The sequence below is a fragment of the Babylonia areolata genome, chromosome 18, assembly GCF_041734735.1.
Source record: "Babylonia areolata isolate BAREFJ2019XMU chromosome 18, ASM4173473v1, whole genome shotgun sequence".
NCBI classification, from domain to species: Eukaryota; Metazoa; Mollusca; class Gastropoda; order Neogastropoda; family Buccinidae; genus Babylonia; species Babylonia areolata.
In genome coordinates this window covers 38,197,583-38,224,742 of record NC_134893.1, presented here as the reverse complement: position 1 = coordinate 38,224,742, position 27,160 = coordinate 38,197,583, and the positions used below count along the sequence as shown (strand labels likewise).

At 38.8% G+C, this 27,160-nt stretch overlaps 2 protein-coding genes across 3 annotated transcripts in view; both read left to right on the top strand.

Annotated features, from left to right (window-relative positions):
• The window catches only part of LOC143292741 (uncharacterized), a 31,244-nt gene extending 10,978 nt beyond the window's left edge, over positions 1 to 20,266 (top strand). The window contains exons 11-21 of one of the 2 annotated variants that reach the window (XR_013056680.1): positions 176 to 247; positions 831 to 887; positions 2,274 to 2,485; positions 2,975 to 3,020; positions 5,223 to 5,291; positions 9,071 to 9,130; positions 9,388 to 9,470; positions 10,153 to 10,219; positions 10,919 to 10,943; positions 12,026 to 14,735; positions 14,768 to 20,266. Coding sequence is in view for 1 of the 2 variants with exons in the window: in XM_076603279.1 (XP_076459394.1) it covers positions 176 to 247; positions 831 to 887; positions 2,274 to 2,485; positions 2,975 to 3,020; positions 5,223 to 5,291; positions 9,071 to 9,130; positions 9,388 to 9,470; positions 10,153 to 10,219; positions 10,919 to 10,943; positions 12,026 to 12,060 (726 nt within the window). In the remaining variant the exon portion in view is untranslated. Of the gene's footprint in view, positions 1 to 175; positions 248 to 830; positions 888 to 2,273; positions 2,486 to 2,974; positions 3,021 to 5,222; positions 5,292 to 9,070; positions 9,131 to 9,387; positions 9,471 to 10,152; positions 10,220 to 10,918; positions 10,944 to 12,025 lie in introns of both variants that reach the window. The other variant, XM_076603279.1, reaches the window with a different exon arrangement.
• A 3,323-nt stretch (positions 20,267 to 23,589) lies between these two features.
• Positions 23,590 to 27,160, top strand: part of LOC143292740 (alpha-L-fucosidase-like) — a 17,194-nt gene continuing 13,623 nt past the window's right edge. The window contains exons 1-2 of the mRNA XM_076603278.1: positions 23,590 to 24,468; positions 26,180 to 26,363. Coding sequence (XP_076459393.1) covers positions 24,285 to 24,468; positions 26,180 to 26,363 — 368 coding nt within the window. The 5' untranslated portion in view covers positions 23,590 to 24,284. The remainder of the gene's footprint in view (positions 24,469 to 26,179; positions 26,364 to 27,160) is intronic.

Below are 27,160 nucleotides of genomic sequence, written 5' to 3'. Positions count from 1 at the left end.
ATTAATCTTACACACAGTCTGTTACAGAAATATTGATATTTGCTGATCTGTGTGTGTGTATGTGCGTGTGTGTGGCATATGTGTTTGAATGCACATGTGTGTGTGTGGGGGTGGGGGGGGCGGGGGGGGGGGCATATGTGTTTGAATGCACATGTGTGTGTGTGTATGTTTGCAGAGTAAAGTGCAAGTGGGAGACATTCTAGATGAAATTTTTGGCCATTCTCTCAAAGGGGCGAGAAAAAGCAAGGTAAGATGCTCATTGACTGTTGGTATCTCTGGGGATTTGTTCTTTTCTTCATATCTCATCCGCCCTTATCTTAAATCCTTACTCCCCCCACCCACCCCAACCCCGGCCCCCCAACCCCCACCCCCACCCCACTCCTGTCTCTGTCCATTTTCAGACAGTGTTCTTTTTTCTTCTTTTTTTATTAAGAGCAAGATTTCTGTCACATGATGAAAAATTACTGATACTGCATCAGCCCAGTGTATTTCACTTGGTCATTAGATCATGACTTCAGAAACTACAGAACATTGCTTAGTCATGATACATTAACGGACATGACGAATGAAGCAATGGTATTCTGGGTCGTTGGTTTTTTTTTGTTGTTGTTGTTTTTTTTTGTCTTTATCTCAAAACAAAAAAGAAGACAGTAGAATAATTGCATTTTGGAGGATGTGCTGTGGGTTTGAATGTACTTATGAAGTGATGAATTGATTTACATGGTTTGTCCCTGTCCCCCTCCCAACCCCAACCCCATTTTTTTATAACTGGTTCAGTAAAGTCGTCTATATAATAATATTATAATGTTGTGTTTTTTGCTGTATTTCAGGTGAAAGAACTCTTTCAGTTGTACAAAGGAATACCTGTGTATGCCAGTTTCATCAAGGTCAGAAGGAGGTTTTATCATTTCGTTTTTTATCCATGCACATCCACACACACACAGAGTTCTCTCACTCTCTCTCTCTCTCTCTCTCTCTCTCTCTCTCTCTCTCTCTCTGATAGCAGAGTCGTGGCCAAGTGGTAACACCTCTGCCTAGGAAGTGAGTGAATCTGAGTGCACTGGTTCAAATGCCACACTTACCAGTATTTTTTCACCCACCTCTTGACCTTGAGTGGTGGTTTGCATGCTAGTCACTCGGATGAGATGATAAATTGAGGTCCTGTATGCAGCATGCATTTAGCACATGTAATAGACCCATTGCAACAAAAGGATTGTGTTGGAAAGCTTCTGCAGAAAGATCCAAAGCAAATATACCAGCAGGCAAAATAAAAGAAGAAAGAAAAAAGAGTGATGCTCTCACTGAGGTGGTGTGCTGCCCCTGGGGAGAGCAGCCTGATTTCACACAGAGAGATCTGTTGTGACAAAAGAGTAATACAAATACAGTATGGTACAAATACAAAAACAAATTTGATAAAAAGTAAAATTATAAACAGGAACCATTGTAAAAAGTTCTGTAAGCAGATTATTCAGCATTTCATAGTTTTGATTTTTACCATTGACTTGTCAACTTATTGCAACATGAATTGTTGATTTGTTAGTTTTCAGTGATGCTTATGGATAGGGGTATATATTGGAACCTCTTTTTTGTTTTTCAACAGCATTCTGCTTCTTTTAATGCTCAGTTATTTACATACCAGTGGTTTGGTAAGAAAAAGAATTGAAAAATTAGATGCCTTGTTGAAATCCAGGAAAATGACAAACATTGTGTCTGATTCAGAGACATGTACATCATACAACGAATATTAGAAAATAATAGAAAAATATATAGATCAGTGTAGTTGAATCCTCTCTCTCTCTCTCTCTCTCTTTCTCTCTGTGTCTCTCTCTCTGTATATAAGTTTCTCTATGTTACATGCAAAAGTGAAAAGATGGGTAAATGAATAAACAAAGAGACTAATCACTAAGTTATTGGAATTAATGATGATAACCATAATAGCAATAACATCTCAAAGTGGTCTATATGTTGCACACACAAGTTAAAAGATCGATAAATGAATAAACAAATACACAAATGAATAAGTAAATGCAGTTGTGTTTTGGGGTGTTTTTTTTGCACTTAATAATATGTCAGATTGTTATTGCACTTTATAAATATCTCAAAGCAATATACAATAACAAATGTGAGACAGACACAAAAGGAACGAGAACACACATCTGAACACACACCAAGCACTCACAAACACATCTCAACAAACACACTCTCACCCACAGGCACGCATGCCAGGTAAATCCTGTGTACACATAACCCTCAGTGTTACCTGGTGCCACCAGGCCAAAGATTCCTACGGCCACATCCACCGCCATGTCTCCAAGCTGCTGCGCAAGGCGGACATCTCGCTGATCCCACCGTCCTCCCACAATAGGAACCTGCTGAACAGAAAGCAGGACGAGGGCAGCCCCGCCAGCAGGAACCGCAAACCCCTGCATGCCTTGCTGCCCGAAGAGGAGCTGGATGAGATTCCAGTGCACGGGCCTGATGGCAAGTGAGTGACCACTGTGGCAGTGACCACTTCCATGTTTGGCATTGTCTGATGCTTATTGGGGTTTTTTCCTTGGTTGGTGATTTGGGTATTTGCTGGTTGGTTTTCTCGTGTTGTCTGTTATCCTGTGGAAATCCATGTTCAGGGAAGCAATCCACAAAGGTTTGTGGGTGAATAGCTGTTGATTAAGTTCTGTACATTGTCAGGAACTGTGCCGAGTTTGTGTGGGGAGGTTGCTTGCTTGGCCACTTTCCAGGTTTTATCAATAAAAGGCAATGGTACCAGCATCATGTCTAGAGTCTTGTCCATGGCTCTTTACATATTCTTAGATTCTATTATGATTCACAAAGATACGTGTGCATGTATGCAAACACATACATTAATATTTTGTTTGTTATGATGACTTCAGCCAGAACATGTACTTTGTGTTGTTTTATTACACACCTTGGTGAATCAGCTGATATGGTGTACATTGACTGTGTATTGTTTCAGGGCTGCTTACGAAGTTATCTACAGGGGAGTGCACATTTTGAAAGGAGTGAGTTGTTTTTATTCCATTCACATTTCTAACTTTGTGGAAAGGAAAACTGTTAAACACTTTAGTCAGTGCAAAGACTGTACTTAACCCATAAGTGCCTCAGGACAGAAATTTCCGTCCCCTTCTGTTGTGCAAAAGAGTGCCACAGGAAGGAAGTGTCCATCTTCATCATTGTATTCTTCTTCTGCGTTCGATGTTTTGGCTGCGTCAGACGGTCACCCCTGTCGCCACGATGTAACCCACGGTCTTCTCCAGGTCGTGGCGGTCTCCCCAAAGCTGCGCCTGTAGCTCTGTGCCCCCTGGCCAGGTTTGACGCCGTAGAGCTTCATGGGTTGGGCAGTGTTGGAGGATGTGTTCAGGGGTCTAGGGTCCAGTGCCACATGGACACTCATCAGTGTGGGCGATCTTCATACGGTGAAGGTGACTCAGTAGTCGGCAGTGGCCAGTTCTCAGTCTGAAGAGGACTGTCTGCTGGTGTCTCTGGAGCTGGTGGATTGGATCGACACCACTGTTTGCACCCAGCCTTCTCTTCCACTGGTTCTGGTATCGGTTGTGGATGATGGTCCTGGCCTCTCTGTAGGTCACGGGGTGGCTGAACTGCTTCATTTTGCTGCCTGCCTTGGAGAGAGCATCGGCCTTTTCGTTCCCCGTGACCCCACAGTGAGAAGGAACCCACTGAACAGTGACATTGTATGAATTTTCCCATTGCATGCCACAGGAAGGAAGTGTCCATCTTCATCATTGTATGAATTTTCCCATTGCATTAGATTCATGTGAAATTGTCATAACTGGATAGTGTGATCACTTTCCTTTCAGAAAAGTATAATTACATATACTTTCTTTTTGTAGTTTGCATGCTGGATTTTTTTCTTTTACTCTTGTGACTAAAACATCCCTTGGCAAATGGTTGTCACTGAGCATAGAATAGGTTTGGCACTGAAAAGGTTAAGTGTGTTTATTTGAGTGTTTGTACCTTTGTACAAATGCATGTGACATGTCAATGTATGTATATATTTGTATATGTGATGATGATTACTTTAACAAGTTAACTGCCAAGCAAATATACCCCCTGCTGCAAGGCGCATTTCGGAGAGAGGGGGGGGTTAATTCAGTGAAAATGGGTATGAATTGGCATGCACAAAATTCCACAGGCTGCATGTTTTGTCTAAAGTATATATTTTTCTGCAAGGAAATTGATGGAGCTTTCTGTCAAAAGCTATTTTGAAATTATGAGATGTTTGAATTATGATTTTGAGCTGGTTCAACAGCAAAGTATATTTTAGCTATGTAATGTTACATTACATGATGCATAATACATATCTATGTCCAGAATTTTCCACAAAAACGCAACTAATTAACAACACAAACATACTCACAAAAAAACCCAACCAAGTGAAGTCCTGGTATCCAAGGTGTTGAAATCAAATCTATAAAGACAACATAAATTTTGGAACAATTTCAAAATATGCTGTCATCGAAGTCCCTAATCCACCTCTTCCTCCTCATCCTGCCTTCTCCTCTTTTCTTTGGCATTCCTTTCAGTTTTGATTTTATCAAAACACTCGCATTTTTCCTGTTTCACTGACCACACACACCCCACACACCTCCAACTTTTTCAGCATTTTCAGGCCATGATATGCCACTTTATGTGTCAGACTCACACCAGTAAGTGACTCAGACCAATCAATGTCTGCAATATAATCATAGTTATTTACACTTTGTTTGCCAAAAGTCAACCAGTGAGCTGACAATGTTGTCAGCTGTGTTTTGTACTCGTTCACTGTTTTGGCTGGCAGTTGGTCAGTGTTGTGAACCACACATCACACCATGCACCATGTTTATCCATGATTGAAATACAGTCTTCTTCTAAGTTATGATGCTACTCTTTCTGGCTGAAGGAAAATTTGGGAAAGTCTGATGAAGGGTTAACCCATCATGTTGGCAATCTGACAGTAACTGCACTATATCAGTAAATTGTATAAGTTGTTCCTGATTACTATTATTGACTCCAAATGTTGTTTATATGTCTTTTCTTTCCAAATGTTTTCCATCTTTGTGCCCTTCTGTTCATACTTTTCCCCTCCAGACCCTCCAGATCTGTGCCCCTTTCTTGAAATCTTTTCTGCATACCCTGATTGACTCCCAATAACAAGAACTGAGGGTTTGGATTGCATTTAATACAATGATTTGTGCATTGTGCAGGACGGACGTGTCGACCGTATCCATGATGCTGTGGGTGCCATTGTCAACAATCCCAATAAACTGGAAGAGGTAAGAGTCAACAATAGCACACAGAACAACGAAAACAATGTCATTGATAACTGTAGGAACCATAATGATAAATAACAAGCCATTACGTTTAGTTTCAGGAGGGAGGGAAGGAAACAGCGAGCAAGTATGAAGGGTAGGTAAGCTAGAAGCCCAGACAGACACACAGGCAGTTTATGAGGACAAAGGTCTGTCGCACCACTAACTTCACGCTATTCTCAGCAGAGTGCATGTTACACAGGCAGTTTGTACAGCTGTGAACAGCTCCGTTGCTGCTGATACACTGTCTGAAACAGGGTGCTGTGGGGTTTTTTTAGTAATACTCGGTGTCAGAATGCAACAAGTTGGGTGCTGTGGGTGTGACTGGATGTGTTATTCTCTGACAAATGTAACGGTACCAAACATGAGTAAGTTTTGTTTCCTATGTACAGTATGCAGGAGGCACAAAAGTTGGCCAGCACATGAACATTCTTTGCAGACTGAGGAACACACAGGAAACATGGCGCAAATACAACTCAGTGTTCTGCGTGCATATGGTTTGGGTTCAAGCTAAAACTTAAAACATGATATACTTGCATGTCTCCACAATGCAGCTGGAAGGGAAGTACAGAGGATACCATTACCTGGGAGTGGCAGACTGCCTTTGATGTTAATGTCAGTAAACAATGGTCAGCTCCCTCTGAGAACTGCTGCCAGCCATCTCACTTCCACACTTCTCTCAACACACAGGAAGAGAGACAGACAGACAAACACGTATGCAGACAGACATACTGGGAAATAGAGGCTTGTGCGCAGAGAGAGAATGAAAGGGGGAGAGAGACAGAGGAGAGGCACAGATAGGGAGACACAAAGAGAGAGAGAGAGAGGCACAAAAAGGGAGAGAAAGAGAGAGTGATTTACACTGACTAGATGTTTTGCATGTCAGTAATAATGTGTGCCTTTGCATCTGACACATTTGTCCACTCTGAAAGAAAAACCTTAATACCATGCTTTTAGTAAACAATCACAATCTTACATGTTAACATCCATTTGTAAGTTCTAAATAATGAAATATGATAAAATACATTCCCACCTGAACTTGTAAATCCATCTGCATCTTTGTTTGCATAAGGTAATCCACTAAGTTGGAGCGCGACACTAAACTCACATTTTTTTCCTTTCTTTCCAAACATCTAGATTGGAAAAATGAGTCAGTTCAGCAGAATATTTGGCACAAAGTCTTGCATTCAACCCTGTATCTTTATCTTTTCTGAGAACTCGTTCACTTCACACGCGGCACATACAATCCAAACGTCTCACGTGTTCACTGAAGATATACTGCCCAGCCAGTGAAGCTGACCCAGCCTCAGATTCTATTTTGTTGGCACAAACACACACACACACACACACACACACACACACACACAGGTTAACTAATTGGATGTAACACAAAGAAGCAGACAGTGTTTTATGAATTAGATGACACACTTAAAGTACACATTCATTGGAATCATGTGCACAAAAATTACAGTAAACTAAGACCATGTGCAAACAGGATGGCATGAAAATCACGTAAATAATACAACATTCTCTGCTCAAAACATGGGCACAAAGAGGCCCGCGCTAACGCGCCCTTTCCTCCCCTTTCCCATCCCAGTGGAATCTAGGTCAGGGACGGTGTTGACGGCTTACTGAATTCTGGAACTAAATAGCTGCGCTGGTAGTGAAGTGGCACACCTGTGCCTTTCGTAAGGTCAGTTATAGGAAAATGTTCTCCATATTTGACATAGCACACAAAAACCCAGATAAAGTTGCAGCCAATTGTTCTTAGCAATGCACAAAACATGCCATTTGGGTCAGATAATAATGAAAATCAAGATTTTACAAATTTCATATCTTTAAAGTCTTATCTTTGCTGTCAGTTTGTATTTTAGCATGAAACTGGCTGAAAATGTAGTATTATTGTGTTTTCAGGTGCATGCACTGTTTGTACTGCTGCACACATTCCTCACTTAAGTTACAATGTTCAGTGCATTTGACTTCAGGATTTTCTGATATTACGTCAGCCAATGATGTGGCAATACACTAAATGAGGCAGTGATTTGTTAAAGTTCTTTTGATCTGGGATCTAAAAGCAAAGTTCAGGCTTTTCAGGAAATATAGAAAAAAAAAATCTGTGATAGATAGGTCAATTCTGTTTTTTGTATGTTAATCTGTGATTTTTATTTAATTAAACTTTATTGTAGTACATAAATGTTAAAAATGTTAAATTCGGACTTTAGACTGGTTTCTGTGTGCTGCGTCACAAATAAAGAAGGAAAGAAAGACAATCCCAAAATTAGTTAAAACCAGACCCATTTTGCAAGTTAGAGAGAACTAGAAACTGTCAGAAGGCAAGCATGCATATATGGAGTGGGTAGAAGGAGAGCAGGGAAAACTGAGAGTGCAATATTACATGTAAGGTCTTATTATGTCTTGCCTTGCTTTAAAATTCAGAGCTGTATGTATGTGTGTGGAGAGAGAACAAGCCAGAGAGAAACCTGTGAGAAAACAACCACACACACAGAAATCTGTTGTGATAAAAAAAAAATTGTTAAAAAATACAAATACAAAATACACAGTGGAGTGATGGCCTAGAGGTAACGCGTCCGCCTAGGAAGCGAGAGAATCTGAGCGCCGCCGATATTTTCTCCCCCTCCACTAGACCTTGAGTGGTGGTCTGGACACTAGTCATTCGGATGAGACAATAAACCGAGGTCCCGTGTGCAGCACGCACTTAGCGCACGTAAAAGAACCCACGGCAACAAAAGGGTTGTTCCTGGCAAAATTCTGTAGAAGAATCCACTTCGATAGGAAAAACAAATAAAACTGCACGCAGGAAAAAAAAAAAAAAAAAAAATGGGTGGCGCTGTAGTATAGCGACGCGCTCTCCCTGGGGAGAGCAGCCCGAATTTCACACAGAGAAATCTGTTGTGATAAAAAAAAAAAAAATACAAAATACAAATACAAAAACCATGCTCACTAGAAGTGTCAGCCAGTGCATGTGCCTTTTAATTAGCTTGTGCACACACAGAGAAAGATTGAACAGAGGTGAGATAAATATGACTTTTGCATGCATCCTGTGTTCATGCAGCTTTCTAATAATGCTTACATTCTTGAAATTTTCCCTGGGCAGCAGTGCACCCACCTGAACAGAATGGTGTATAGTTTGATACATCAGTGCTTCTCAGTTTATATTTGATGATAATAATAATAATAATAATAGGCCAGCATTCCCCAGCCCACACAATTTAGCATGTAGCCACACACACACTTATACACACATACTTGTACCATAAGCACACACTCACACATATACACTTACTTATGCAATGAAAGTAGAAGTATTATTTTCAGGAAACTTGATAGCATCTGCCCAGTTCAATTGATGGATTATCCAACTCATGCAGAGAGATGAATATCAATAGCTGTCATTGATATTTGAAATACGTATTTACAAACATCTCTGACATACTAACTGCACTATTCATGTTCCACATGTTAATCTTATATTGAGCAGGTAATGAAAATACAAAGTGTTAGCATGCATTGCCCTAAAAAAAAACAGCAGAATGTGGCTGGCAAGATAATGGAGTTAAAATGTAATGCATTTTTGATAAGCCCACTTGGCAGTTTACACATGTGTACAAAATGATGCTGATATCTTATGGATTTTAGAAGATGTAAAGACAACAGATTTTAAAAATATTTCACAGTTAATTCTTTTCTTTCATTTTTTATTTTTTATCTCATTTCACTTGCAGGTGGTGACAATTGCTACAACAGAGACCAGCATCATCATCACCAAAAAGTCAGATGGGCAGGTGAAGTTGTTGTGAATGTGTGGCTTTGTTCAAACAGTCAATTGGTGCTATCTAGCAAAAACGTTGCCATGTTTTTTGTTCAACACTCAGCCATCTGTCATTCTGAACACTAAAATATGGTATAACAGGAATGGGTATATTTAACATTTTTCATACTCCTGTTCTTTATTCATGCCACATGCGTTGTCAATCACTCTTAGAGCTGTAGGTTAGGTGCTGTATAAATGTTTATCATCATTGTTGTTGCTGCTTTTCAGGTCCTGATGGAACACTCATACACAGAGGTGTCAGCCTGTGGTCGTCGGACCGACTACATGACCTACTTTGCCTACATTGCTGGGTGAGTGAAGCATTGTACTATTTTGGGGTGGTGTCATCAACAAATCATGTCATCAGTGGTCGTCAGACACATCAAGGTGACTAAACTGCATTAAAACCACTACTGTCTACACCTGGATAAAACTTTTAAGTAGTGATTTTAATGTTGTGTGAATGGCATAATTTTTTTTTATTTCATAATCACCAGAATTATGGGCCACTGAAGTATGTTAAAGCTTGTTCCATGAATGGGCTGCTAAAATGTGTTCCTCATATTCCAAGAATTGACCTCTTAAATATGTAAATCATAATGGTCCTTGGATTGGTTACTGAAATGTGTTACAATGCACCATGAATGGGCCACTGAAATGGTTCCCTTAAGTTCCAAGAATTGGCCTCTGAAATAGCTACTTAAATGTGTTCATCATGTTCCATGAATGGGCCACCTCTGAAATAGCTACTTAAATGTGTTCATCATGTTCCATGAATGGGCCACTGAAATGTGCTAATTATACATTCTGCAGAGATATTATCAAAGTAGTGTTTGGTTCATAGGGAAGAAGAATTGTTTCCTGTGTTGTTGAAGAAGAATTGTTTCTTGTGTTGGTTTCTACACCAAGGTTTGTGAGATAGGCGAAGGAGTGCTATTCCAAATATTCAGAGGGGTCAGTGATACAACAGTGAATGTATGCTTATTGTTTCAGAGACACAACTTGCAACCTGGCCAAGAATTTTCAGTGTCATGTTTTCGAAAGTCAGGAAGCTGATGAGGTATAAGCAAACAGACTCCTCTCTCTGTCTCTTTCTATCTGTGTTTCAGTCTGTTTTCTCTCTCTGTTTTTCCAACCCTCTCTCACTCTGTGTGTGTGTGTGTGATGTAATATATACATTCCAACTTTGTAGTGCTATAGTGCTGTCAACAGATCCTGTTCAGCAGTCGTCATTATCATATCCACTTACTTTCTCATTTTTCAGAAATCATCACAGGATCAAAGCCAACTATTACATATATATATATATATATATATATATATATAGATAGATAGATAGATAGATAGATAGATAGATAGATATATTACCCAACTGTTATTTCCTTGTTTACTTACATACCCTGCCTTTGTCAGGCTCTGTGGACCACTGTTACATGACACAGATCAAGAGAATCCACTCACTGATATGACAGATCCGAATGTACTGGTGATTGCCACAGAAAGCAAGGATACAATGGAAACATGCAAAAAAAAAAACAACAACCCAAAATCAAAAACTTTTTTTATAGGCATCCTTGTACTTTTTTGTATTAGGCATAGTATGCTCAATATGCTTTGTACTAGAATTGATATTTTCCATTCATATTTTGAGCGTGTATGAAATATATTTGATGTTCACATGCACATGTGAAACATGTGTTAATCCAGTGATTGAATGTGAGCAACAGTTGTATTAATGGCAGTGTTGTTGTTTTTTCAGGCCAAAGTTATCCTGTGCAGCATTGGTAAGATTATTTCTTTTCGTTGTTTTTTTTCTTTGTGATTGTGATGATATTGCTAATTTTTTGTTTGGAAGATCTATTGATGTAACGTGTGTGTGAAAGATGGGAGGGAGTATTGTATTTCTACATATAAAAAAAAAATTACTGTAAAGTTTGTTCTATTGAGCGCACTGGTATATAAGGTGCACCCACTAAATTTTGGAAAAAATTGAACTTTATACAAACATAAGCCGCACTGGCTTATAAGCCGGAACACATACTGATACTACAGAAAAGCTGTCAATACTGTAGGAAACAACACAAAGAAAAGCAAGCGAAAATACTGCTAGTGCCACAAAAAAATAATAAATAAACACAATGAAAATAAGATCCATAATTTAGGGATAGTCACATTTATTCAACGTCATCCTGCTCACTGAATCCACTGAAATTTTCGTCTTCAGTGTTCGAATTGAAGAGAACCAGCACAGCTTCCTCCGCCATCTTGTCACTGACTTCAGCCTCGCTTTCACTTGATGAACATGAAGGTGGAGGTCGCTGCTGGTTCGTCGCTTGCACTGTCGTCTGCTAGGTCGATCACCTTCAATTTGAAGGCTGCATCATAGGCATTACGTCGCGTTTTCGGCATGATGAGGGTGTACGCATGAGCAGAGTAGAACTGAATGCTGATCTGAAGGCTTTAATATGTGCGGATTTGATTTATAAAACGTGAACAGTTAGCACACTATCCTGAAGCTCATCCAAAAATTCATGGACAGAAATCATGATTTTGGTGAGTTGAAGGGCAGCTAAGAATAGATGAGAACGTGACACTCCCGGGATCGTTAAAATCCTCAAATAAGCCGCATCATTTTATAATCCGCAGAGGTTGAAGCTGGAGTAAAAAGTAGCGGCTTATAGGCCGAACTTTACGGTAGCCCAAAAACCCATGTTCAGTAGGTGAAATTTTGTCCTGTCATTGCTCAGTCCTGTCTCCTCAGTCATTCCAAGATTATGATTTGTATTGTCATGTCATTTTTACTATGTTTATTACTGTTTGTGCCAGATAGCACCAGTGTCAGTGATCTTTTCTTCTCTGTGTACAGCTCAAGGGTTTGAGAGGACCCAGTGGTTTCTGTGAGAGGTGCTCGTCAGTGACAGTGAAACATGATCAGAACATTGTCTCCACAGTACAAGATCAGTGTCACCACACATCAGCCCTGTGTTGTCTTCAAAACAGTCACCTGTGTTTTCCTCTGCTCCACTTCTATTCATCCATCTGTCTACACAGGCCTTGTAGACTGTGTCTACACTTCATGCTGCTGGTTACTGGAAGCCTTGTGCGGGAAGACGTGTGTACAACATTCACCTGTTGTAAAAATGCAGTTGTAATTTGCTCCACACAGTGGTATCTTGCCTGAACAGCCAGTTGGAAAGGAGTGCAGCTTTGACACAGCTGTTCACTGTTTAAGTTTTGGGCCAAACTTTTGTTTTCTTGAATCAGACTCATTTTATGCATGTTATACTGCCGTTCAAAAGCTTCCATCATTGATCTTGCCACAAAAACCCTCTTGAAGCCAAAGCAGGTTTACAACTTAGACTTGGCCAGGATCTTCATTCAGTGCACAGTGTTTGACTGCATGCTGTTAATGCTCTTGTGATGCAGATTTGTATTTGCTTGTGTAGCATGCAGCTGTGTCTTTTCTCCCTTACGCCAGGACATCGTATGTGTTCAGTAGTTGAGCTATGATGACTGAAGATAAGTAAAAGAATGTATTGTGAGTTTTGCTTTATAATTTCTCTTGTCCCCACCTTCCCCTCTCTCCCTCTCCATTCTCTTTGCAGCCCCTCACCCCTGCCCCCCATGCATCCCCCTTGATTCACTCTCCCTCTCTCCAGCTCTTACTTCTTCCCCTTGGTTTTGTCTCTTTCTCTCACTTCTTATTCTCAGTGCACATGCTTTCCCCTTTCTTCTTTCCTGTGTATATGCATACATATACCCACCTTGTTTGTCCCTTTCTGTTTGTTTTCTGTTGATCAGAGCAACATGGGGTTTTACAACACAGGAAGTGAACCTTTTTTCTTTCTTTTTTTTTTTACGGTTCTTGGCTGCGTTACCCCACCCCCACCCCAACCCCTATTGACACATTGACCATGGTAGCTTACATGGTAGTTGTGGTATACTTGTGTTCTTTTCATTTTAGCATTTTTTTCTTTTCTAAGTGAGACTTGTGCTGGGAACATTTTTGCATGCCCTGTCATTGTCTGTGATTATACTGTGATACTGAGTGAAACTTTTGCTGCTGAAAAGTGGTAGTAAAATGAACAGAGCAGTTGAAAGCTTGTCCATGGCATGATCACCACAAACCTGCATACACAACAGACCCCTACTGCTTATGAAATATGACCATAATCTTAAGAAGAAAAAATTGAATGGGTGTGCTTGCATGTTCAAAATTTCAGCTGTATAGTTTCTTCTTTTTTTCTTTGTGAGAGGGTTCAAGACAGTGGCTTCACTAGACTTTCTTACCCAGAAAAAAAATTATTTGCTGTGTTTCATAATTGCTGTCATTTGACTTTTGTTTTATTTCTTTATAGCTGACAGCCCAATCTGTTTTAAAAGTCAAGGGCTGTAGCATGCTTACCAGTAGTCTGTCACCTGAAATGTGTGCTAAGTATCCTGGCCAGAGGAAAGAAATATGTTTATTTCCTGTTGGAGGTGGTTGGTGTGACAGACTGACAATAGGGGGGTTGTAAGTTCAAACCCTATCAGAAACCATAAGTTTGGGATTTTTTTCTTTAACTGACCAGCTCCAGCCCAAGTTGAACACTATGGGAAGACAGACTACAGGCAAATTTCGTTCACTTCATGGAGACATCTTTGAGAGTATTGCTTGCATTTCTTGAGCAACACTGCATGAGTTAGCATAGATTTCACACACCCATTTGGTGCTCTGAAATACTGGTAGAGGTAGGACAGAGGCCAGGCTTGTCAAGCAGGCTTAGACTCCTTGGTATTGTTGATGTCATCTTTATTTTCATGAAATCATGATGAAAAAAACTGCATCCGATTATGTACCTGACATGCCATGTTCTAGTGATAACCATGGTTTTAATTTCTGCGTTCCTTCCGTCCTCATATTACTTTTGTAGCAAGATCTTCAGTGTTGGTAGGTTGAATGGGGCTGTCATTAGAGGGATGTGGTGATTGGTTCCACCCAAGAGCTGGTATTGAATTAGTCCAGCTGGGGTGTTTGTAGACATGTAGTATCCACTAAGCTGTTATAGTCATCAGTAGGGACTTTATAAGTGCTGTCCTTTGTGTGATGAATCAGGCTTAACTGAATATTGCAGAAATGGTAGTGCAGGATCTCCTTTAGAATGTGGCCTTTTGACAACTTGATTTTGTAAGTTTTCCGAGACTGCTGGTGTTAGGACTTCAATGGAAAAAGCCTCTGTGGCTTTGCATGAGTGTATCAGTATGCAAATAATGCCACTGAGTGAGTGTGGATGTCAAGGCAGGCACACACACACACACACACACACACACACACACAAAAACACACACACACACACACACACACACACACACACACACACACACACACCACATGGATATACACTTTTGACACACACACATGGGTATACATTTTTGGCTTTTTTTTTTTTTGGCATGCACTCACCCACGTGCATGTGCGCACACACACACACATACACACACACACACACACACACACACATTTTTGGCAACTGTACTACCCTGCAGGTTAGATGTTATATCTGCATGGCAATTTGTTAGCAAATGTTGAAGAAAAGGTGCAATGTTATAGGATGCCTTTGAGTCAGAGGTACCACCAGGATGTAAGTCTGATTGTTTTGTCCTGCTGTTGAACAATACTGACATCTTTTTGTTTGCCATGCATTCTGTTTTATTTACAACGCTACTCATTCCATGGCTTTTGCCAGTAATTATTAATGTCACTTCTTTGTACAGTCCATGAAAATGATGATCAGTATATATTTGATATGCCTGTGACTTCCCCATGGAGAATATAGGCCCCATTGTAGCAATTAATTGAATGTTATGACTCTCTCTCTCTCTCATTATTTTTTTCCTTCTTCATTTTTTCTTCTTCTTCTTCACCATTTCCATCTTTTCTTTGAGTACCCAACAAATTTTTCTTCAAAGTATGAATATACTTGCTCTAAAAAAAAGTTATTCATGAAAAATTTAACACAGGATCATTCATGTCCCATTGAGAAAGCCTACCATGCACTTCATTTTGTGCATTTGAGCCATTTTTAGGCCCATGAGGAAAGTATAAGAATGTAGAAGTTCTTTCAAATGAATTGTGACAGCTGGAGAGATATTAGATATAATGCATTAGGAAACTGATTTAGAATTTCCCTGTATTTACTGATCGCTGATTAATTGTATGCTTTGATACAAACCGATCTTCTCCCAGTGATCAGATAATCATACCTGTTCACGTAAGTTCTTTAATTTTATTTTCTGTTGGTGGTGCATTGAATATGAATTAAAACAGAAGTACATACGGATAAGAAAAAGAAATGTGGTCGTGAAAAAGACATTGTGATAGATTTTCTCCCCATTTTGTGCAGCATTAGCTTTTCTCACCTCTCTCCCAGCATTTTTGGTAACAGTTTTGTCAGCCATCCCTGTCTCGATTGAGATACTCTGTTGTGTACATTTGTGGTTTCCATTGCAGCAGCTATAATATTGAAAGCCAACAAAGAACTGTCAGTGAGCTGATTGCTGCAAACATGCAAAGCTTATCAAATCTAACATTGTTGTAAGAATGCAATGCTTGTCCGAAATATGCGATAGACTATATCTCAGAAGACACGCACACACATGCGCACGCGTGCGCGCACACACACACACACACGCACACACACACACACACACACATGCATGCATATGTAAAAAGAAATGCAGTTTGGCAGACCAAAATATACTTTGCAGCAAAGGAAAGAAATTTTTTTAAATATGGCCCTCTTTTTTTCTTTTTGACCAGAAAGAGCAACTATATTAACTATTAAGCAGTATATTTTGTATCATTTGAAGGGCTCATGTTACAGTTTAGATTCACCATGGGACAAAATAACAACACTCAAGCAAATGGACACTCATGCTTTCCTGTATAAATGCATACATCTAGACAAGTCAGTACTATTTATATTCATTATTAATAGCTGTTACTTAATAAACGTCCGCATCCAGAAAGTTCAGTGGTTTGTAATAAAAAATGGAGCCATTTTGATGACATGATTATGGGCAGCTTGGCAGAACTTGATCTTAGCTGCACTAAAAGTGATGGTGAAAAATGAATATTGTTCTCATGTATATACTAACTCTAGACTTGACTACTAATTCCATTTTTTCATTTGCCATAAAGCTTCCAGATTATGTGCAATATTTTGTTCAACATTATAACCTACCTCCTTACATTTCCTTTTTCATATTCACCATCTTCTGTCATATTCAAATGGTTTATTGCTGCAGCTGGATTCTTATTTTGCAGCTTCTTTTTTTAAAGTGCATTTGGTTGTGTAATGAAATATGTGCCAACCGGTATTCTGTGAACAATGTATTCATTGTTTTGGTAATGGGATTGTAGATGGAAGGTGATAGTTCTGTAATGGTGACTGATCTCCAAGCAAAATGATGTACAGATATTTTATATGTCTGAGGACTGACAAGAGTCCTGGTTGCTGGGTTTTTTTTGTTGTTGTTGTTTTTTTGTGTGTGTGTGTGTTGATTTGCTGGTTTTTGTTTAATGATGAAATTGTGGTTATGTACATCAATATGACCTTCCAGCATCTGTTTCTGATGATTTTGTTTGGAGTGTCTTAGACTGTGATAAAGTCCAGCTCTGAATAGCAACAACAAAAAAAGGCAAAATCAACACAAGATGGACTGCAAAACAAAAAATGGAAGAAGTAAATTATACTTTCAAGTAAATGATAAAGTCAACACCAGTGACCCTTTGTCTGGAAATTGAAAGTATCATGAGTCCCCTGTCTAATTATTGTTTGATTGCTTCTTTATCCTCTTTGTTTTAAAATCCAGCTTTAAACTGGAAGAGAAGGATGGTTGATATAACTCCATTGACATTTTTCTCCCCTGCAGACATGCTGGGTCTGACTCGGTATTTCTTCTATATTTTTGTCTGATCTCTGTAAAAAGATACTTTTGAATAGATGCAGACTCTCAATCAACAGATGCACGAGCAGGAGAGAGTGACTGTGTGTATGCAGTTCATATTGTACAGAATGCCAAAACTGCTGGAAGTGAAAACATTACTATGATTAAGAATTTGAATTATCTTGCTTTAGAATATTATTATCTATGGCATTAGTGTGTCCTTAAGTTTTGTCACTGTTGAATTTCACACACCTTGGAAGGCAAATCTTTTTGATATCCATTCATGACATATTCTGCTCCACATTTTGTGTGCATTCAGCTGAAAAGATTCAAACTTGGGACTGTTGGCTAAAATGTAGTGTGCAGATGATTGTGATTTGTTGCCAGATACCAAGAAACAGTGTTGACAGATCTGTCATGAATAAATGACTCACCACTTGACAGATTAAGAACTTGTAAGGTCCTTTGGTTCATTCTTGACTTGACACTGCTCTTCACAAGTATAGAGGAATGTTTCTGTTGAGTGTTTCAAATGATAAAGTGATATTTTTGTGGCATTGTTATACTTTTGTTCTGCTTTGGGGTTGAATCCCTATTTTGTATATTGTATGTGTACCATGCACTGAATTTATCATGGAAGGTCAGATTTGATCCTTTTGTTTTGATCTGAAAATGTTGCCTTGTCACTGACTGGGTACGTGTGGTTGAACTATTGAGTGGAACATGCAGAATATGTAATCGTACATTTTGATTGGGACAAAGGAACAGATTTTGAATTCTTTACTTGTGTTTATGTGTTTAGATACTGCAAATGATGCACAGTGTATCTGAATGAGGAAGGATTTTGTTGTGACATTTAAATGTTTGAAAGGAGATAGTTTTTACATTCGTATTTCTGTGGTGAAGGGCAGTGCTATTTATGCAGGTACTATGTGATTCTATCCAGATATAAATTTAATGTGTGAGGCACATAGGATACATAGTTTCAGTGATTCACTGATTGTGATACATAATTTCAGTGATTCATTGCTGCTTTTGCCTTTCAAAAGATGAAAAGAAGTATCAGAGAATAGTTTATAAGACAATAAATGAAAAGGAAGAAGCAAACCAATATTCTATTCCTTAGACAAGTTTATAGGACACAAGGCAGGCATTAATCATAACTATGATGATGGTGACAAAGAGCATGTTGATCATCACACTGATTAATCTGTATAAAGTGAATGTCTATAGTTCTTTGGTGAATCATTTGGTACTTGTGAATCTTGTAGTAATCTGTTGCACAAAAATTATTTGTAGTGACACCAGTATTTATTCATTGCCTGATAATTTACAAATAAGCACATATGTGTACAGTGACAGCAAGGTCTTGATGGGCAGATTTGTACAAATATCATCAGTTTCTTTTCTTTTTTTGACAGCTTCTTCCCCCCTCCATCTCCTTTACCTTACAGGACAAATGCACAGTGTTTGTGCTTAATTCTGGCTTTGTGCTGCACTAACGCTTCCTGATTATAACAAAAATAAAACATAGGTGTGTGAACAGCCTGGAAGATAAGAAAATCTTCATCAGCTAGATGCTGTGGGATTCAGAACTTAAATCCAACATACCAGTTATTGGATATTTTCACTGTTAGTTCACAGTGTTTATTTGCAAATTAAAAAAAAAAAAAAAAAGTGATGTTGAAAAAATAGCAGCCGATATATGATAAGCAGAATTTTGTTGCATTATGGATCAAGACAAACGAGTTTATTTACATTTCCTGTAAATGTATTTGACTCTTCATTTAATTATCTTCGCACTTTCCCCTGGTAGGATGCTATATAGGAATACTTTGCAGTTGTGAATAATACCTTTGCCTTCTAGAAAATCTGTTGGCAGTTTCCTCTTTTCTGTTGCTGTCTGGTTTCTTTGCAGCCTTTGTTGTTTTCTAGCATCTCCTCCTATAAATCCCTTGTATGATTATTACCTGCACAGAAGGAATTGGCAGCAGGGGAATCTTAGTTTGTATGTACTAAGAAGGCACTTATTATCATATATTTGTTGTTGTTTTTTATGCTTTTGTGTGGGGGGTTTGAACAGAATAATTTTTTTTAACAGATTTCATTTATTATCAAAAGAGATATCTGCAGCACATATCTATATATGAGGCCAGGAGTGTTTGATATTCAATGACAGGAGAAACTCAGAAAGTACAGAGGAAGTTTGTGGGTTTGTTTCTCTATACCTTTTGGTTACCTGTGTCCACGTTGATGGAGAGTGCTAAGCAGCACTGGCCTGACATTGTTTGGCCTGCCTTTATAGGAGCGAAAGTTTCTCTTTGTTTTTTGTGTTTGCTATTGGTATTCTGTTCAATGAAGAAGCATAACTTGATAGTTTGGCCAGGTCTTGGAATTAATGCTGTTTGTTGGTCAGTTTTGTAAGTAATCATGTTTGTTTGGGGTTTTTTTTTTGGGGGGGGGGGGTTGTTGTTGTTTTTTTTGTTTTGTTTTGTTTTTGTTCTTTTCTTTTTTTAACAAACTGACTGTGCTAAAGACAGATTGCGATCCCATAGGTCTCTCTATATGTTGTCAAACTGACAGTTGCTAAAGATGGATCACAATCTCACATTTCTAATTGCTGTGTACACGTTAGCATGACTAATTTTGGTTGAAAACTGGAGTTGCACTTTGCCTATCCTGGTCTCTTGCAGATAAAAATATCATTGTGCAAGTGACATTTGTGAATAGTAGGGTACGGATAACATTGGTGATGCCTTGAATTGAGATGACAATGTCTTGATTCACTGGTGAAGTAAAGCAACAATGACAAGATAAACATTAGATTAGTAATTTCCTTGTGCTTTGGTTCAGAGACAGACATAAATGCTGTGATTCCAGGCATACAGATAATTCTGGAAATTTCATTTATATACTCTGATAAATGGTAATACAGTAGAAAGGGTGAAATGGTTTTAGTTGCTACAGAATTTTTCCCTTGGAGACATTCTGTTGTGTTAAATTATGTGCTTATGATAGGCACAGAGACACCAGTCTGTTCAGAATGGGTGGAAAGGAAATTGCTTAACACTTGATTTGGTTGTGGTTGGTTTTTCTGTACAGATGTATTGTCATGCTTTGTGCTGTTCTGCACAAAGACCAGGGCACTTCGGTATGAAATAAAGCATACTTGAATTTACTGGTTGTTGTCTCAGACTGTTTAAGGAATATCTGTCCCTCTACATGTATCTACATGTCTGTTTTTAAGCACGTCACACACACACACACACACACACACACACACACACACACACACACGCATATATCCATTGCCTGCTTCCCACAATACCTTTCAGACTGTCTTTCTCATTTCTTCTGGTATAAATGCTCAGACATGCACCTTTACAAGATAAGTCATCATGTGTTTGTGTGAAATTTGTATGTCAGACTGACAGGCACAATAGCCGAGTGGATCAAGCGTTGTACTTTCAATCTGAGGGTCCTGGGTTTGAATCCCGGTGACGGCGCCTGGTGGGTAAAGGATGGAGATTTTTCTGATCTCCCAGGTCAACATATGTGCAGACCTGTTAGTGCCTGAACCTCCTTTGTGTGTATATGCAAGCAGAAGATCAAATACACATTTTAAAGATCCTGTAATCCATGTCAGCGTTCAGTGGGTTATGGAAACAAGAACATACCCAACATGCACACCCCCGTAAATGGAGTATGGGTACAAACATGGCAGGGTAGAAACGGTCATACACGTAAAAGCCCACTCATGTACATACAAGTGAACGTGGGAGTTGCAGCCCACGAATGCAGAAGAAGTACGTTAGACTTAATCACAACAGCTACATTTAGACGCCAACTTGAATTCATTATGTTTTTCTCACACACATGCATCACAAATAAGATAAGATCCCATGAGCAGTGAGCAAATAGTTTATATGACTCATGCATCTGATAGACAAAGGACTCAAGTTTGTCAAATATCTTAAAATCCAGACCACACACTCAGACCTTTGAAGTAAAGAGACTGCAAGAAAATGTTTGGATATTGTTTCCCCATTATGTGCCCCCTACCTCTATAGAATACTGCAGTATTCTTTGGTGAAGAAGCTGTTTAAGGATCAATGCTAAAAGTTTCTTTGCTACAATCACATATAATTCATATCATTGATTAAGTTTTGTTTTTGATGTAAGGCAAACATGATTTTATCTACTTTAGTATACGTTATAGCCTATAGCTAAAGAGTACATTTCAGCACATTATACCTGCTCCTGCACACACATGTAGTTACACAGAAACATGCATGTTTAGCATCCATGCTAAAAAATGAAGAGAATGGTTCTGCATGTTCTGTTCACAAAATTAGTAAGAACCTTGATGAAAAGACATAAAAGTATATATCAAAATGAAAATCAAACAGAGTGAAGCAAGTACATCAGGGCCTGCACTTGTAATGTTACACTGTGTGAATCAGAGGTATCAACTCGACTTGACTTGACTTGCATGTGGCTGAGGCCTTGTTACAGTCCTGTTCACGTTCCAAGTTATATTATACTTTTAGCATGCGTGGCTAGCAGTTCCCTGAGGCCTATCGAATGCACTGAGGGTCATAAATGGTTGGCAGGTCCTTCCAGTGGCTGTCAAGGCGTCTTTTGAAGGCGGCGACTGATTGTGCTGTGAGTGTGACTACTCAATCTGGAAGTTCATTCCATGCTGAGATCACTCTCTGTGAGAAGTTGCCCCTGACGTTGAGGTGAAACCTGTTGACAGCTTCATAGAGTTGCCTCAGAGGTTCAGCGTGTCAGATAACTGAAACTGTGGTCTCTCAGTGGTGTAATGTCCATTGAGGAATTTATACACCTCGATCAGGTCCCCCCCTCTGTCGTCTGTGCTCCAAGCTGGGTAGTCTCAAGATCCTCAGTCTCTCGGGGTAGGGTTTGTCCCTGATATGGCCCTGAAGTTTTGTGGCCTGTAGCTGAACGCCCTCAACCCAACGTCGTTACAGGACTTTGACTGAGGCGTCCAGACACAGTGAGTTATGGATGGGTTTGTGATGTCCATTGCAGCATAGATGTTTGCTTTTGTCAAGCAAGTGTGTGTGTGTGTGTGTGTGTGTGTGTGTGTGTGTTGTGTGTGTGTGTGTGTAACAACTTATGTTGATTGAAAACAATAAACCAACGGATGCAATTTATCTGGACTTACAGAAGGTGTTTGATTAAGTTCCACATTATAGGTTAATTGTTAAATTGCAAGGGTACAGTATTTGTGGTAAATTGTTGGAATGGATAAAAGGCTTCTTATATGAGAGAACACAGTATGTATCAGTAGGGACTGAGTTATCATGTCCTGTTAAAGTGAGTAGTGGTGTTCCTCAAGGCTGTGTCTTGGGGCCCACACTCTTTGTATATTATATAAATGACATGCCTGATATACTAGACTGTTTTGTGAAAATCTTTGCAGATGATACAAAGATATGAGGAAGTAGATTCTGATGTTGGTAGATTGAAGTTACAAGTTAGTATTGATAATTTAGTACACTGGACTGATAGATGACAAATTAAATTTAATAGCAATAAATGTAAAGTTTTACACGTAGGCAGAAATAATCCACATTATAAGCATTATATGGATGGTACTGTTTTGCAGGAGACTTCATTGGAGAGAGATCTTGGAGTCATTGTTGACTCTGGTCTCTCTTTTGATGATCATGTTAATGAAACCATTAAAAAAAAAAAGCCAATGGATTGACTGGAATGTTGGTCGGGAATAAACAGTGTAAAAGTAAAGACATTATGGTGCCATTATTTAAGTCATTAGTCAGGCCAGTCTTAGAATATGGGAATGTTGTTTGGAATACGGGCTTAGTGAAACATATAGACACTACTGAAAATGTTCAACGAAGATTTACTAAAAGAATCATTGGCTTTGCTGATATGGACTATGAAAATAGGTTGCAAGCACTTCAGTTACCTAGTTTAGAATATAGAAGGCTGCGTGGTGATTTAATAGAGATGTATAAAATGACTCATGGATTGTATGACAGTAGAACTATAAACTCTTTGTTTACATTGAATGAGAACAGTGCTACAAGAGGCCATTCCAACTATTAAAAGTTTCAGTAAAAACTTCCAGACTTGCACATTTCTTTACTAACAGAGTAACAAATGTTTGGAATAATTTGTCACAAGGCATTGTTTCCGCAGGAGCAGCGAATACATTTAAAAATTATCTTGATATTCATTTACAAAATTTGAAATAAAAAACATATTTATTGATTTTTCAAGCACTGCGCACTCAATGTTGAAAAATGCAGCAGACATATGTGGGGACTCTCTTTTTCTTCCCCACTTCAAGCGGGCAAAAGGCCATGTCAGCCCTGCACGCCTTGATATTGATATGATATTGATTCCAGTCATAAGACTTGCAGCTCTGTTGTGTCGCCTCATTTTAATAAAGGGGCGTTACTCTGTACCATAGTTTTATGAGCACGTGACCAAACTGGCGCAGTCACATATGACGGAGCCGGAAAACAGGTTAAGGGCGATGTAGTGTTACGACTGTCGGAGACTCAGTTATTTACAAAAGACAGTCTTTGAAGAGACTTAACCATTTGGATCTCAAACACCTGTCGCAAGTGCTGATCCTTCCAGTTCTGTGACAAATGATGGTCCACGCTGGTCAACCCGAGCAACCACAATGCCAAAGAAATTTGATGACTTTGTTCTGAAATAATTCTTGTTTATACAAAAAAATTGTGCAGTGAAGAAAACATTAACACATCCAGTTACATATTTAAAGTTAATAAATGACAATTTTGTTCAAAGTTTAAATATTTATTATCAGTTGAAAAGTTAAAATATATTCGTTTATTGATCGTAAGTGTAGTTTAACTTTTCATTCAAGGAAGGGATGGATGTAGTGATGTGACTGTCGGAGACAGACAAAAGACAGTCTTCGAATAGACTTAACCATTAAGATCTTCCGCTGAAACTATATAAGAGTTACTGCCCGTGTTTTGCACATGACTGTTTACAACGATTCAGCCAGTCGCTAACGACACAAACATCACAGGCGATATAAACGTTATCACACACGATAGAAATAGCCACTATCAGGATAAGGACCACTCTGACATAAATCTCTAACAGATATAATAGCATTGCGTTTGTTGCGTCTCACGCCTGTGTTGAATCATCAGCGGATCACCATGCAGTCGAATAGTGCCTTCTTTCACTGTGTGCTGATATCGACCATCTTTACGTTTCCGCGTTTCTCACCAGTCTCGGCCAAACGCTACGAACCCAACTGGGCATCGCTGGACAGCCGACCCTTACCTACATGGTATGACCAGAGCAAAATCGGCATCTTCGTTCACTGGGGAGTCTTTTCAGGTGATCTATTGGTTTACGTTATGTCTTTTTACAGTGCTTATTTCCACATTTGTTGCTGGTTTGATTGACACTTTGTCTTGCTGTTCCTAGGAATGCATGCATTGGGAGACTAATTAATTAAAGAGAAAACAAGAGAGGCAAGGCCTTCAAGACTCACTTGTGATACATTTTTTTTTAAATCCAAGCTTTTTATGTATTGAGTATAATTTCAAAATGTAATGTTTAAGATGAGAAAGATCAGTTTAAAGCAAATTAAGTCCCTAGCATTAATTACAGAGTAATTTCCCTTTTTTACTATCTGCACCAAAACGTTTGCAAAATAAATAAAACTTCCATGCTTAGCAAAAGAAGTTCCTGTTTGAACAAAAAATGATAATAATGACTGCTCTTGTTGTTGGGTCGAATATCAGATCAAAGTGCCAAGTTTAGAGAATACAAAAAATATAAATATAACATTAAATGCAGTTTGCATATAATTAGGCTTCATTTTTGTTGTTGTTTTTTTTGTTTTGTTTTTGTTTTTGTGCCTATCCCAGAGGTGCAATATTGTTTTAAACAAGATGACTGGAAAGAACTGAATTTTTCCTATTTTTATGCCTAATTTGGTGTCAACTGACAAAGTATTTGCAGAGAAAATGTCAATATTAAAGTTTACCACGGACACACACACACACACACACACAGACAACCGAACACTGGGTTAAAACATAGACTCACTTTGTTTACACAAGTGAGTCAAAAATTATGCAACCTTTTTTCATCTAAAATTTTATCCTGAAACTGCAAGAGGGCAGAGCTCCTCAGACTCTTCTCCTGAACAGAGTTCCTCAAACTAAGACATTTTTTCCTGAACCAAGGAATCCCAGGACCCTTGCATACAATTTTCAAACAATTTTTAAACAGTGCCATGAATCACAATATTGTGTTTGAATGACAGTATATAATGTAGCATAGTATATTATGTGTCTATAGTATAGTCTGTATGTACCAGCGAGCCTGAATACAATGGCTGTCAACTCATGCTAATCATTCTTGCGGACTTCCTTGAGTTGAAATGGCCCCAGAATATTTATTGACTGGGTGATATTTAAAACAACGCAATGGTATTTGCCAGCGCTGTTCTTGTAAAGTCATGAGCTACTCATATAGACCCAAAAGATGACAACTTAAAATAAAAAATACCTGATGGGATGCACAAAAAATACAGACAGTGCATTCCACAGCAGATTTTAGATTTACTTTTATTAAGCTTTCTAGCTGGGACACTGCTGTATTTCTAGTACTTTTTTGCACTTCATGTCCATATTGTATGTCTTGTGTGTTCCCATTTCGCAAAATGTCTTCTGCTGGTTGGAAAAAAAAAAGAAAAAAAGAAAAGAAAACTGTTGAGTGAACTTATTACATTTGTGTACATCTTGCAGTGTTAAATTGATAAGTTGATTACATATATGAAAGACTTGTCAACAAAGCTCATGTTACCCTCCTTGACTGTAAGTCCAAATCATATTGCTGTTTTCAAATTTTCCATGCTCTGCAGGGGTCAGAATTCAAATTGTGGCGTTTGTGTGTGTATAGCTCTGTGTGTGTGTGTGTGTGTGTGTGTGTGTGTGTGTGTGTGTGTGTTTCTTTAATTTCTTTAATTTAACATCACTTTGAGTGATATTAGACGTGTGTGTGTGTGTGTGTGTGTGTGTGCACTTCTGTTTTGCAGTTCCCAGCTATATCAATGAATGGTTCTGGTTTGAATGGAAAGGAGCCAAAAATAAGAATGCTGTGAAATTCATGCAGGAGAACTACAAGCCAGACTTTACCTACCCTGATTTTGGACCTCAGTTCAAGGCAGAATTCTATGATCCTCTCAGATGGGCAGATATCTTTAACGCATCAGGTGCAAAGTGAGTCACATCCATTTAACTGCAGTTTGATCACAATATTGTCTGCAGCTCAGTAATTTAAAATACCTCCGTATTTCATTATGTCATATCCTCTCTCTCTCTCTCTCTCTCTCTCTCTCTCTCTCTCTCTCTCTCTCTCTCTCTCTCTCTCTCTCTCTCTCTCTCCATACATATATCCATACATACATACATGTATACATATTATATTGGATAACATATAAATCTTTGGTTTAGAGAAAAGTTTATTTATTGCTTGCATGCACAAGAAGCTGCTGGAATATCCCCTAAGTTTAGCTGGGATTTAAGTGTAACTGAGTAGTGGACAATCAATGTGCAACAGCTTGAGTTTGAAAGTACTGAATTATAATGTCATGCTGATGGTGGGTATTGTGAGATAACAATAGAAAGGCAGCTATTCAACCATAGGGATTGATAAATTTCTAGTCACATTAAGCCACCTGAGAAAAAGCTGTAGGGATTGGGGATGGAGAATATGAGAAGGTGGAAAGGTGTGACAGTGAGTGTAGGAGTAAGAGAGATAGGTGAGGTGGAGAAGGTAGGTGAGAGCTTTTTTTTATATCCTTATCACAGCTGGTGTATGTGTCTGTGTGTCTGTCTGTCAGTGTATGTGTGTGTGTGTACATGTGTATTCATGTGTGTAAAAGTTGGAATTTACTGGCATATAATATACATGCATCTATTGTATAAAATAGAACTGTCATGCTTTGCAGATAAGAGGATAATTATGTCCTCTGTATTGCAAATAAGGTGATTGTATTATTTGGGCATAACTGTAA